This window comes from Nanorana parkeri, unplaced genomic scaffold, assembly GCF_000935625.1.
Source record: "Nanorana parkeri isolate BGI_ZX_2015 unplaced genomic scaffold, ASM93562v1 scaffold548, whole genome shotgun sequence".
NCBI lineage: Eukaryota > Metazoa > Chordata > Amphibia > Anura > Dicroglossidae > Nanorana > Nanorana parkeri.
In genome coordinates, this window is record NW_017306816.1 from 241899 (window position 1) to 254385 (window position 12487).

At 45.0% G+C, this 12487-nt stretch overlaps 1 protein-coding gene across 2 annotated transcripts in view; it reads right to left on the reverse strand.

Annotated features, from left to right (window-relative positions):
- CYR61 (cysteine rich angiogenic inducer 61) overlaps positions 1 to 7824 on the reverse strand; it is an 8846-nt gene extending 1022 nt beyond the window's left edge. Inside the window, exons 1-4 of one of the 2 annotated variants that reach the window (XM_018561872.1) lie at positions 7756 to 7824; positions 1257 to 1470; positions 622 to 969; positions 247 to 449 (exon numbers count right to left, since the gene is read on the reverse strand). In XM_018561872.1, the coding sequence (XP_018417374.1) occupies positions 247 to 449; positions 622 to 969; positions 1257 to 1470; positions 7756 to 7824 (834 nt within the window). Of the gene's footprint in view, positions 1 to 246; positions 450 to 621; positions 970 to 1256; positions 1471 to 1587; positions 1678 to 7755 lie in introns of those variants that run through there. The other variant, XM_018561871.1, reaches the window with a different exon arrangement.
- Positions 7825 to 12487: the final 4663 nt, after the last annotated feature.

Below are 12487 nucleotides of genomic sequence, written 5' to 3' on the forward strand. Positions count from 1 at the left end.
TGGGGGGGGGGCAGAGAGAGAGAGGGAGAATGAGAGAGAGACAGAAAGAAAGAAAGAGAGAGAGAGAGAGAGAGAGAGAAAGGGAGAGAATGAGGAGAGAGACAGACAGACAGAGAGAGAGGGGAAGAGAGAGAAAGAGAAAATGAGGGTGAGTGAGAGAAGGAGGGGGGGGGAGAGAGAGAGATAAAGAGAAAAAAAGAAAGCAAGCAATAGTGCACGAAGTCACTAGAATGCAAAGGCTCTTACCTTTAATTGTGAGTGATTTATCTCTCCGCATGGCCGGACCTCACAGATTCTGGTCTCTCGAACAAGTTTGCAATCTTTGTTGTCATTGGTAACCCTGGTAGAGATGCCAGTTCCGCAAGTCTTGGAGCACTGAGACCAAGATGTTGTTTGGACGATGCACTTCTGGGTCTCGACAAAATGGGAGTGTGGATAGGAGCCAAATGCTGCAAAGGAGACAACGCAATGCTTAGTCGATGCAGAACAGCATGCTGCATGTGCTCCCTATCTGCAATACTGACAGCTGTCAATCAATCACCGTGCTGTCTGTCTAATTCTAAGAATGACAGCTGGTCTTGAAAAGCAGTTGAGGAAACAAAAAAGTAAAAAAAAACTTACCAGGAAGCATTTTGTGTCTTCCTTTCACAATGGGGATGAATTCGTTCTTGCTGGTCAGCTCTCCTTCATTAGCATCCAGACCAAATTCTTTGCTGAAGAAGTCTTCGATGTCGTCGGCTGTGTCCCTGGCTTCGTCGCAAACCCACTCCTCGCAACACTGCCCTGGCACCTTCACCAGCCTTGGATTTGGGCATCCCAGGTTGGGCAGGGAGAGTTCTTGAGGGCACAAAGGCAGACAGCCAACAGCTCCGTCTATGCATGTGCACTGGTGCTTGCAGTTAGGCTGAAAGCTTTCTCCATTCTGGTAGATCCTGGAGTTGTACTCACACGGTCTTCCTTCAGACTTTGCTGCAAAGGAGGCAAAATAACAAAAAGTTTAGATTCCTCGTAAACAAGATCAGAACTCTTAATGTTAATCACGGAAATAATAATTTGCTCATTTTGCTAGACCCAGACACTGAATTGCATTCCAGACTGCTGAAATCATGTGTCTTTCTGCCAAGCTAGCATCAACAAAGCATAACCATACATGGACTGAGATTCCCTAAACTCCTTGACTAGATAGACCAGTAAGGACCAGTTCTGCCAGTTGGGGGGTTTTAAAGGAAGTAAAGAGAATCCAGAAATGAACTTACCTCTGCAGATGCCCTTGGTAGCTTTGAAATTTGCCCCGAAGTTGCACTCCAGCCCCTTCGTGTGGTCGCAGGGCTGGCTCTTGCTGCAGTCTTCGTTCAGCTGTTTCGCGCACACCTTGCAGCATCCGCAGCTGTCAAGGACCAATCCGACTCCCGGGGCGCATCTGGATACCTCCAGGGGACACTGGCACACAGCTGGGCAGGATGAGAACGCCTAGGGGACGAAAGACAAAAGCACTGTTAACCCATGAGCAGAGACATCATGGCATGCTCCCCCACAAGGCAAAACCCCTTGAAACTTTTTGTTGCAACTTTAAAAAAGCATACTCACCAAGTCTATGAGTCCAGTGAGGATGACCATGATCAAAGGAGGGCTCATTCCTAGGAAAGCCATAGTTCCTCTAAGTTCAAAAGAAATCAAAAGTGCTGGAAAAGTCTGCAGAAGCTCCTTCTTGTTTAGTTGTGAGTGCTATGCTTAGGACTGGTCGCAGTGCCTGTGCTGTACTGGTTCCAGTCTCTCCTTCGCTGCTCTAAGTTGGGTTGGTGCCTCTGATCTCTGAGCTGCTCCGGGCTCCCTCCTTCTTATATAGGAGACGGCCGAACGTGACGTCATCGCTGCCTAAGTTCCACATTCACAAAGCATCCCAGGAATGCGGCTGGGCTCGAACCGTGGCCAAGACCCTCCCCGTCTAATGGGAGCCTGACTGTGTCTCACAAGGAGGGAGAAGAGACGGAGAGGGGGAGTGCAGGCTCACCAACAGACAGGAAAAGGCTCCCAGTCTGGCATTAGGAGGAGGGAGAGCTGAAAGGCACACAGGCTAGCATCCTTTATTGGAGGGAGGCACAATGGAGGACATGATCTGCGCTGGTGTGCAAGCAGAAGCAGTAACTCACCCAACACCCCCTTCCCCTCCATCCCCCTGAAGGTTTACTTGCAGACTTCCTCTCTACCCATGATCTGCTTTGCAATAGTTTAATATGTATCCAAATCCAAAATCTTAAAAGTGTATGTAAACCCTGAGGGCTTGTTCACACCATTGCGCTGTGCTATTGCAGAACGTGTGCTACCGTTCAGTGGCATCCCAATGCACCTGCCTGGGGACATGCATTATTGCACACTACAAAAATTGTGCATGTACTTTTTTTTCAGCATAACACCGCACATTAGTGCACTGCAACATGTTATGCAGCAATGCACATCCCCAGGCGGGTGCATTGGGGTGGTATTGACTTATGCAGCGCATCTGCATGCATATTGCAATGCACATCCCTAGGCGGGTGCATTGGGGTGGTATTGACTTATGCAGCGCATCTGCATGCATATGAATGGTGTGAACAAGCCCATAGAGTTTACATACACTTTAAAGAAGAACTCTTAAGTTTTTCCCTAGGGGAGAAAATAAAGAAGATATACTCACCTGATTCTCAGTCCCACCTGGCTGACAGTCCCCACAGCGTCTTTTCCCCTACACTCTGGCTCTTGTATGTCCCTTGGCGTCTTCACGTCTAAATGACCTGTATTAGACGTGATGACATCATGGGTCCTTTAGAATTTATTATTTATTTATTACAGGTATTTATAGAGCGCCAACATTTTACGCAGCACTTTACATATTGCACATTCAAATCAGTCCCTGCCCTCAAGGAGCTTACAATCTATCTCGCATGCATACATAGAGGGCCAACTTGGAGAGGAGCCAATTAACCTTCCAGCATGTCTTTGGATGCCGGAGCCCAGGGGAGAAGAGGTTGCGGGGAACCAGCCAGGTAGGTGGGACAGAGGATCGGGTGAGTCTTTCTTCCTTTTCGCCCCTAGAGAAAAACAACAGTTAACCCTTGCAGTAGGGGAAGCCCCACTGCAAGAGTTCATTTTCCAAAATTCTGAGTTCTTTCATTTTGGGTTTTGATACATTTCAAACTTTTGCAAAGCAGATCATGAGGGAAAAGGAAGTCTGCAAGTAAACTTTGGGGGAGATGAGGGCCTGCTAGCTTGTTAGGCTCCATTCACACAGGAGCGGTTGTGCGCGCGTGTTCGGCTGAATACTCGCGGAGCTGCTCTAAACATAATAACCAATGCACTTCAATGTGCATTGTTCAGACTTTTGCGACGGCCGCTCGGTACGAAACCGTGTGGCCCGCAAAATAGTCCAAGCGTGATTTTTTTGATGGATTCCGCACATTCGGAAGGAGCTTAATCCATGCAGTTGTAAAGATTTTAGCATTTGTGTGCCGCGCGGTCTCCCGCATGGAAAATCGTGCAGTAAACGCAAACGCTATATGTGAATGGAGCCTTAGCATTTTTTTTTTAGAATGTTTAGCATCATGTCTCACTGTATAAAGGGTTGCTAAGCAAATATGTTTTTGGCAATCTGATGCAAAGATTCTTACCTGGAGGTCCTGCCTGTAACTGCACGTCCTGTTGCAGGCTGGTAATGCTAAGCGACTGCCTCCTAATGAGCAGTAGCATTGTGCAGGGTGCTGTGTATGTTCTCTCAGTTGGCCTATCTGATAGACCTGATAGGCAGCCCATTGGCCAGCTGAAGGAGTGTGCATGACAGGGTGTCAGCCCTGCTGCTGATTAGCGTTGTCAGCTGGCAACAGGAAGTTCTGTTACTGGCAGGATCACCAGCTAAAAACGTTGCAACAGAATTTCAAATCTGGAAAAACTGTTTTTGTGTTTGCATACACTTTAAACAATCAGTTTGTTGATAATCTGTTGCAAAGTCTCTTACCTGGTGATCCTGCCGGTAACATCACTTCCTGTTTCAGGCTGACAACCATAAACCAATTAGCAGCAGTGTTGTCAGCCTGTCATGTGCAATCGATCATTTGGTTGCCAATTAAAGGAGTGCACGGGCAGGCTAACAACACTACTGCTATTTGTGAGGCACTGACTTTGTGTTTTAGCCTCCCTATATATCAGAGTCCTCCCGTATAATCTTCCCTCCGGTGCGGCTGTGCCAGCATGGCAGACGGTGGAAGCTGGAGCCGGCCTGGAGAGAGGCGGACTTCTGTTCTCTTCTGAATGCTGGGAAGGTCCTGGATGCAGCCCGTCCTGAATTAGCATCATGCATTTCCATGGTGATGGTGCTCAGTTTGCCTGCACCATGGAAATGCTAGATAGGCAGAGCCAGCTGTCAATCACGCAGCTCGGTGTATCTCGACAGTAATGTCGGGATCCGTCCCGGCTGCGGCGGTCTCAGTATACGCGAGCCGTAGCTCGCGATATACTGAGCTTTGGGTCACGGGAGGACGCTAGTATATGTCCTCCCGTGACCCTTAAGAGAACTATGGGGAAAACTCTTACCCCATAGTTCTCCTTTAAAGCAGAACTCCTGCCGCAATAATATTAGTATTGATTCCTATGTTATAAGAGTGTATCTACAGCCACATCAGACTGTGCAGCTGCTATGGGGCCCAAAACATTCAGGCTACACAGTTATTTATTCAGGGAGCAACAGCATTTGGCATAAAAAATAAATGTGTATAAAGTTAGCAGCAATATGTTGATTGCCAACATAGCAATGTGTATTCTGTAGCAGTAGAGAAATACCATTGAGATAGAGATTAAAGAGAAAGGGTGGGCCCTTAGTGGTTTTGCTATGGGGCCTTATCACACGTAGTTATGGACCTGCCAGAGTAGGTGTAATGAGACATGGAGCAACTGATCTCTGCTGCATCCGGCAGTTTGATGCAAACATAGTATCATTGAAACACTTTGAGATAAGCACATTCTTCCAGTATGACCACTGCTCATAGGGTTCAATTCATCTTAATAAGTACCATTGGTGGGGAGGGGGGCGTTCCAGCTGCATTGCACTGACTACGCAGCTACAAAAACAAAGGAGCGCCTCCATAGTGTAAAACAGTTTTAATAAAGAAAACAGAACAGCTAGGATTGTACTTACAAACGACTTTAGCATTCAGGCATGTAAAATTGGATGAACGATATCACAGAGTTGTAATTCAAATAAGTTAGTGCTGCGCCAGAGCCTTCTAACTGCAAGTCTTCCACGGGTTGACGCGTTTCAGAGGCCACACCCCTTTCGTCAGAACCTACATGCCTGAATTCTAAAGTCGTTTGTTTGTAAGTACAATCCTAGCTGTTCTTTTTTCTTCCTTAAAACTGTTTTACACTATGGAGGCGCTCCTTTGTTTTTGTATTTCATAGATTTGCCGGTTTTACCCTGACCAGTGGGAGCTGCCTCATGAGTGTACTTGGGCTGTGTTCACGAACAGTCGCAGGTGCTGGCGCCGGTGAAATGTACTTTTTTCAATTTTGACTACGCAGCTACTCAAATGACCCCTTTAGCGAAAGTCTAAGCCAGTTCTAAAGCTGCCCATAAAAATACAGTTTGATTATACAGTCGCCTTTGGGTCTACCAACAACTACGTATCACAAGGTCCTGCCTTATTGGATACAAATTGAGTGGAATTTGAGGTAAATCTTCACATGACATTTGCTATATCTAAACGAGAATATGTGATGGCATTATAACATGTTTGGCCAGTTTAAGGAATAAGGTTTCTTAGAATGCCGCGTCATTAGTTACAATGATAGATGCTTTGTTCCTTTTCTGTGAAATGTATAAGCTCTTCAACCTCTCTCTTGGAAATAAGAGACATTGCATTCTAGTGATTTAGTACACTGTTAATCTACTTTCTTTTTTGAGCTGCAGTTTAGTGGCATCGATTGAGTTGTTGAAGCGTATCTGAATAGTAAGAACCACATTTTATATATTGCAGTTCGACATGATTGATTCAATAGTTTTCTTTTTTCAGGCTTTTGCTTCTGTACTTCCACCTTGTGACTCTGCCACTAACACACTTCCTCTCCTAGATTGACAACGGTCACTCACCCTTCTATATGAGGACAACAGAAACAAGATAGCACTTCTCCTATTTTCCATAACATAGAGGGATGGGGTTCTGTAGCCCTCCGAGATGGCTGAGAACAATGTAACTGATAACAGTCAGCACAGGAAGTTATCAGCAAGATTTCAGGCAGGTATTCTTTTGGATGATCAAATACACAGAATAAACCACTTTCAAGAGTATATTTAACAGAATGGGGACCAAACAAGATAGGCTCATTGTTAGGGTTCACATACTTTTTCAGTGGCTATCTAAGGATGACTCGAGTAACTGAGAACCAGACCAGAGAGCCTTTTGGAGGCTTGATAGTTTCTGCCTGAATTCATGCTAACTTTTCCTTCATCCAGCTCCTAAGTAACCATAAGGCTGGGTTCACACCTAGGCATATCGAATATGTGCGATTTGCAGTAAAAAAAATTGCGACAAACGCGCGTTTCCGAGGGCTACCTGGCTGTATCCCAATGGATACGCGCGGCAAATATGCCCCGTAGGGCGTTTTGTAGCGCGTTCATACGGCCTGTAATACGCCCAGGTGTGTACCATACCCATAGGAAATAATGGGATTTCGGTGTTTGAGCGTTTTGCAGAGCGTAGGAACGCTATACAAAACGCCCAGGTGTGAACCGGGCCTAACAGTATCATACACATAGCTCTGCAATTGTTACTATTCATCAGCTGACTACTTTATGACATGCTAAGACTGGCCATACATGGTTGTAATTTTGGCCGATTCCTGCAGAAATTTGAGCAGTGGGTGACCCTATCAGTGTCACATGGCTTGACAAAAGTCGATGACAAAATCCAAGGAGTCATAATTCGGCTAATCTCTTTTAGATTGTAAACTTTCCCGGACAGGGCCTTCCAAACCATCTTATGTTGTATTGTAACTGTAATGTCTTCCTTATATTGCAAAAGTCTACACAAACTGTTGGCGCTATATAAATCCTGAATTATAATAATAGACATCCCAACTCTCCCGGATGCTCCGGAGTCTCCCGCTATTGGATAGCGGCTCCCGGACACCCGGGAGATAAACATTTTCTCTCGGAAAGGTTTACTCTGCTCGATCTAGCAGAGTAAACCTTTCCCTGCGATCTGTTTTTTTTTTTTTCTGACATCGGACACGCCGGCCATCATCAGTCAGAAAAAAAACCCCGCAGAGGAATGCATAGCTACATTCCTATTGGCTATTTCACTTTGCAATAGCCAATAGCAAACTAGCTATTGCACCCAACCCCTGCTGTGAAGTTCTCCATCAGGTCTTGTTCTAATGATTGACAGCAGCAGAGGGCGGGTGCAATAGCCAGCTTGCTATTGGATATTGCAAATTGAAAGAGCCAATAGCAATCTAGCTATGGGGGGGGTGGGGGTGGCAGAGGGCACATCCCTGAAATGAGAAGGGCACCTCCCTAAAATTGCTTTTTTCAGGTTGGGATCCCTGTAATAATAATAATAATAATGTCTAATCTACCCTGCTGGCTATTCTCTGCAGACAGTCGGCACCCGCAGCTGTCTGAATACAATAGCTGACAGGGGAGATTCCCCCATCCACACTGTTTAGGGTAGATGGGGGGAATCAAGTGGTTTCTCTCTTTTTCTCGAGAGAAATCTAGCCATGTATGACTAGTCTAAAGGTGCCCATACACCTTACGACCATCGCAAGACTTTTGTCTTGCGATGGTCGTATGCTCATTAAAAGCCCGTACGATCTGCCCACCTTGGACGGGCAGATCGTACTTGCGATCATCGGAAGCCCGCCCGCCCCGGCAATGCAGAACGGGCAGTGTGCGCGTGCGCACACCGGCCCGTTCCGCAGCTATCGGGCGAGCAGGCTAGAAACCCGCCGAGAATCGTACGATTCTCGGCTGGTTTTCAAGCATGTTGGCTCGACAAAAGACGTGCGACCGTACAGTACAAACGGTCGCACGTCTTAGTTCACACTGCTCGATTCTCGTACGAGAATCGAGCAGTGTATGGGCACCTTAAGTCTGCAGAGATCTGGATTGTGTACTGCTGGTCACCTGGTCACTCATAGCTTGGTCTGCCAGATAAAAAGAATTCAGCTACAACTTTTTAGTGCAAGGGCCTTCCTAAATAATCCACTCTCAGGATGTTTCCTCATATATTCCCTCACACTATGCATCTGTTGGTAAATGTTGATGTAACAAATAAAATCAGAAACAAAATCTGACTGTGTGTGACCAGTATTGGTGCACGTAGGAAGCTTTGTTACTGAAATTGAAGAAGCCAAAGAACACAACAGGCAGCCGCGGTGTAAATCAGGGGAAGCCAAACCTTGCAAGACTCTAACAGCCACAGGCATAACTCCCAGAGGCATAGGCATGTTATTCAAACATCCTACCACCCTCTCCCTCCCCCAATAGTGCAAAATGTGAACGGGGTCGATAACTTCATTACATTCTTTTAGACCTGGGGTTCACAGGGTACTTAGCAGAGGTAAGATGTACCTGACCACTGTATACAAGAAAGCAAAAGAAACTGCAATGTGAACAAGCCTAAAAGGAAGTGTTACCTGCTATAGTGTGCACTGATACCCCCATCCCGTGTGCTGCTACTACAAAGAATGGTAGGAGTGCAGGCTTGCCTACAATATAAACCCAAAACCTGGGTAAAACTTTAATATTCCAAGCAGGTGAACCCATGGTGAATGATGAGAAGGGCACACGATGGCATTACAAAAGCCGACACACAGCAACGGATCTTCAATAATAAACCTTTATTTCATAATAGTAAACACATTTTGGGTTATTTTTCAAACACGTTTCAACCTACAAAGATATCTTAATCATGAACTATGAATAAAGGGTATCTATGGTCAAAAACTAAAAATAAATCTGTATTACTATATTAACTTTCCATACGTTCTATCCCTCTTCTAATAACTAGATCCATCTATAAGTTTGTGAGCTCTCTCATTGAAGATGCCCATAGTATGTACTTCTTCAATGCACTGACACAGTTTGACTCAGCCCTGTGAATATGCTTTTCAACTCTCACAGAGCCTGCCATCTGAACTACAACTCAACGTCTAACAATGTAACATTATCATTGCTTGCTGGAAGCAATGCATGATGGGATTTGTGGTCCTGACAAGTGGAGATTGCATCAAATCAAGCAGCAGGAAAAGAGACACAAAACACAATGGGAATCCAGGAAGTTGGTGGAAGTGATGGGCGGACGGAAGGCAGCACTCACTACATAAAAGGGATTTTTTCCAAGTAAGCTTTAATTTTATTATCAATAACAAGTCTAGTATGAAGCCTAGTATGTATTCCTATTACAATGCTGATGTTATAACAGGATATGGTGTGCTGAGACTTTAAAACTCTTTATTTGAAGATGTCAGAGTTTACTGCTGTCTAGGATTCCGTTCGAGAGATTTGTTTTTACTCACAACCCCGGGGACAACATTTTCCCCAGACAGGAAGTGAAGGAAAATCTCCAACAGCAACATAGATAGAAGTAGAAAATGTTACGAAGGGGGAATGCCAGAACCTCTGCTAGTTTATTATTGTCTTTTTTATTTGGGACAGAGTAAGAATGAGCTAAAACTTCTGGCAGGCTTTTTCATGACCCAGTTGGAGTCATGAATGTGGTATTGTCTGTGTTCCCGTTGGAAAGATTTCCCATCACTTCCTTGATATCATGATAAGCAGATCTTCATCCTACTAACTGAAAGTATGTCCATCAAAAGATCCCAGATAGTATGTCCTCGGGGAAAAATAAGAACATTCTGAAAGAATACCACGACAGCCAGGAGTACCAACGAGTCCTGGAATTAAAGGTGCACTCCATTTAAAGCTGAACAAAACTTTGAGATACAAACAGACTTTTTAATTCCAGCATTGCTATTATACATCAACCCATCCCGCTCCCTTTTGTCTGTACCCTGTTGAACACCTGCTTGTGATACAGGACAGGAATTCAGAAGGCAGAAACATACACAATGTAGGCGTACATACAGGAAGCCTGCTTTAAAAAAAAATCCCAGTTCCCACAGCCACTGTAATAGTTAAACCTGCCTTGGAAGTTTGAATGTGATTGATGATATAGAGATCACTAGAGATATAGAGGCAGTTACTAAGCTTGTATACACACCCACCGTTGAGGTGCCCTGTGAATTCCAGCTGCAGTGGGTTGAAGATATCTCAGCTGAGTGAACTTGCTGATTTTAGCAGAGTTGCAATGTTTGCTGGATAGCATTAGTAGCTGATTGTTTTTTACTTGTTGCCTGGAACTACTCTATCTCTGTGATGGATTACAGCAGGAGCATATGGACCTGAGTATAAGGTTGAATATATTTTTGTTCCATTGCTGAATGCTATCAGGGTTATTTATAAAAGGGTGAAGGGTTTGGAGAAGACAACAATCTAGGACAACATAGCTGATTTGGAAAAATTCTCCAATTCTACTCACTTTCCAGTTCAGTTATGTTTAGAATATAAGGAAGACATTAAAGTACAATACAACTAAAGACAAGATGGTGAGGAGGGCCCTGCCCATGAGAGCTAGCAATCTAAAAGGGAGGGGAAAGTGATACATGAGGAGGTTGCTGTGTGGGAATGAATTGTATGAGAAAGTGATAGTTCACTGGTTAGTTTGAGGTGGGATAGGCTTCTCTAAGGAGATGAGTATTTAGGAATCGCCTACAGACAGACAGAGTAGGAGATAGATGGACAGGTTGGGTAAGGAGTTCCAAAGGATGGGAGAAACTCTAGAGTCTAAAGTCCTGGAGGCGAGCATGGGAGGAGTTGATGAGGGAGATTGAGAGCAAGACATGGGAGGCATGGGGGGGTATAACGTTTAGGTTTAGGGTCCAATGTGACCTGCCAACCACAATTGGAAAACATTGTTTAGTCCACTGGGGTTTATTGAACCTGCAGCAAAAGCTGAAGAAAAGCAAAACAGTAGAAAGTAAGACAGGGTGAGGTGCCGTGAAGTGTAAAAATGACCAGGATGCAGCAGAAATTCCTGAAGATATTAAATTATTTTGCTTTTGTTCATTTCACATGGAATGGGTGACAGTGGTGTGGCCATCTTCCGAGTTTTCCTGCCAGATCTTTATTTGGACTTAATAGGATTCTACCGAGATGATGTCGTTCAGGTAATGTCTGACATAGACTTGTACATTATGTGACAAAATCGTGAATGTCCTAATGGCTACAAAAAGATTTATCTGGCAGTCAGACAAGGTAGGAAGTATCATTTTGGGGCTATGGCTTGTTTAAAGCAGAGGCGTATCTAACGCAAGGCAAATTAGGCATTTGCCTTAGGCGGCACTTTTCAGTGGGGTGGCAAAAAAACATGGCCCCAAAACCAGTGAGGCTGAGCTTCAGCTTCCATTAAGAGAAAAAAAAAAAAAAATCCTTACCCAAAACCACCCACAAGCTCATCCTCCGCTCTCTGACGCTGGCAGAATTGATACAGTGCGCGCCTGTTACTATTTGAACAGTGTATCTAGCTTCTGACAGGACAGGCAAAATGCACAGCGGGCTCCTCTGCTACGCTAATAGCGCAACCTGTCAGAAGCTGGATACAACGTGCACTTGCTTTGAACAATTTCCACCCTGCAACTTATATCTTTTTTTCTTACTTCCTTACTTTATTTACCTCAGTATCGCATGGTATATGATTTTTCCTTCCTTTCTTCCTTCGCTTGCTTTCCTTCCTTCCTTCCTCTCTCTCTCTCTCTCTCTCTCTCTCTCTCTCTCTCTCTCGCTCCCCTCCCTCCCTCCTTTGCTTTCCTTCCCCTCTCCCTCTTTTCCTTCCATGCATCCTTTCCTTACTTCCTTCCTTGCTTCCTCTCTCCCTCCCTCCCTTTCTTTCTTTCTTTCTTTCTTTCTTTCTTTCTTTCTTTCTTTCTTTCTTTCTTTCTTTCTTTCTTTCATTTTCTTTCTTCCCTTCTCTCTCTCTTCCCTTCTCTCTCTTTCCTTCACTCCTCCCCCTCTTCCTTCCTCCCTTTCTGCCTTCCTTCTCTTCATTCTCTGCTTCCTTCCCCCCTCCCTTCCTCCATCTATTGCTTTCTTCCTTCCTTCTCTCCCTTGCCTCCATCCTTCACTTCCTTCCTCTCTCCCTCTGTCCCACCTTCCTTATATCCCCCTTTTCCTCCTTTCTTTTTACCTCCCTCCCTCAACCTGTCTTCTTTCCCTTCATCCTTCCCTTCCTTCCACTCTCTCTCCCTTCCTTCCCTTCATTTATTGCTTTTTTTCTTCCTCCATCCCTCCCTCCCTTGCCTCCATCCTTTGTTTCCTTCCTTCCATCCTTCCTCCCTACCTTCCAACATGCCTCCATTCTTCCTTCCTCTCCCCTTCTCTCTCACTTCCTTCCCTTCATTT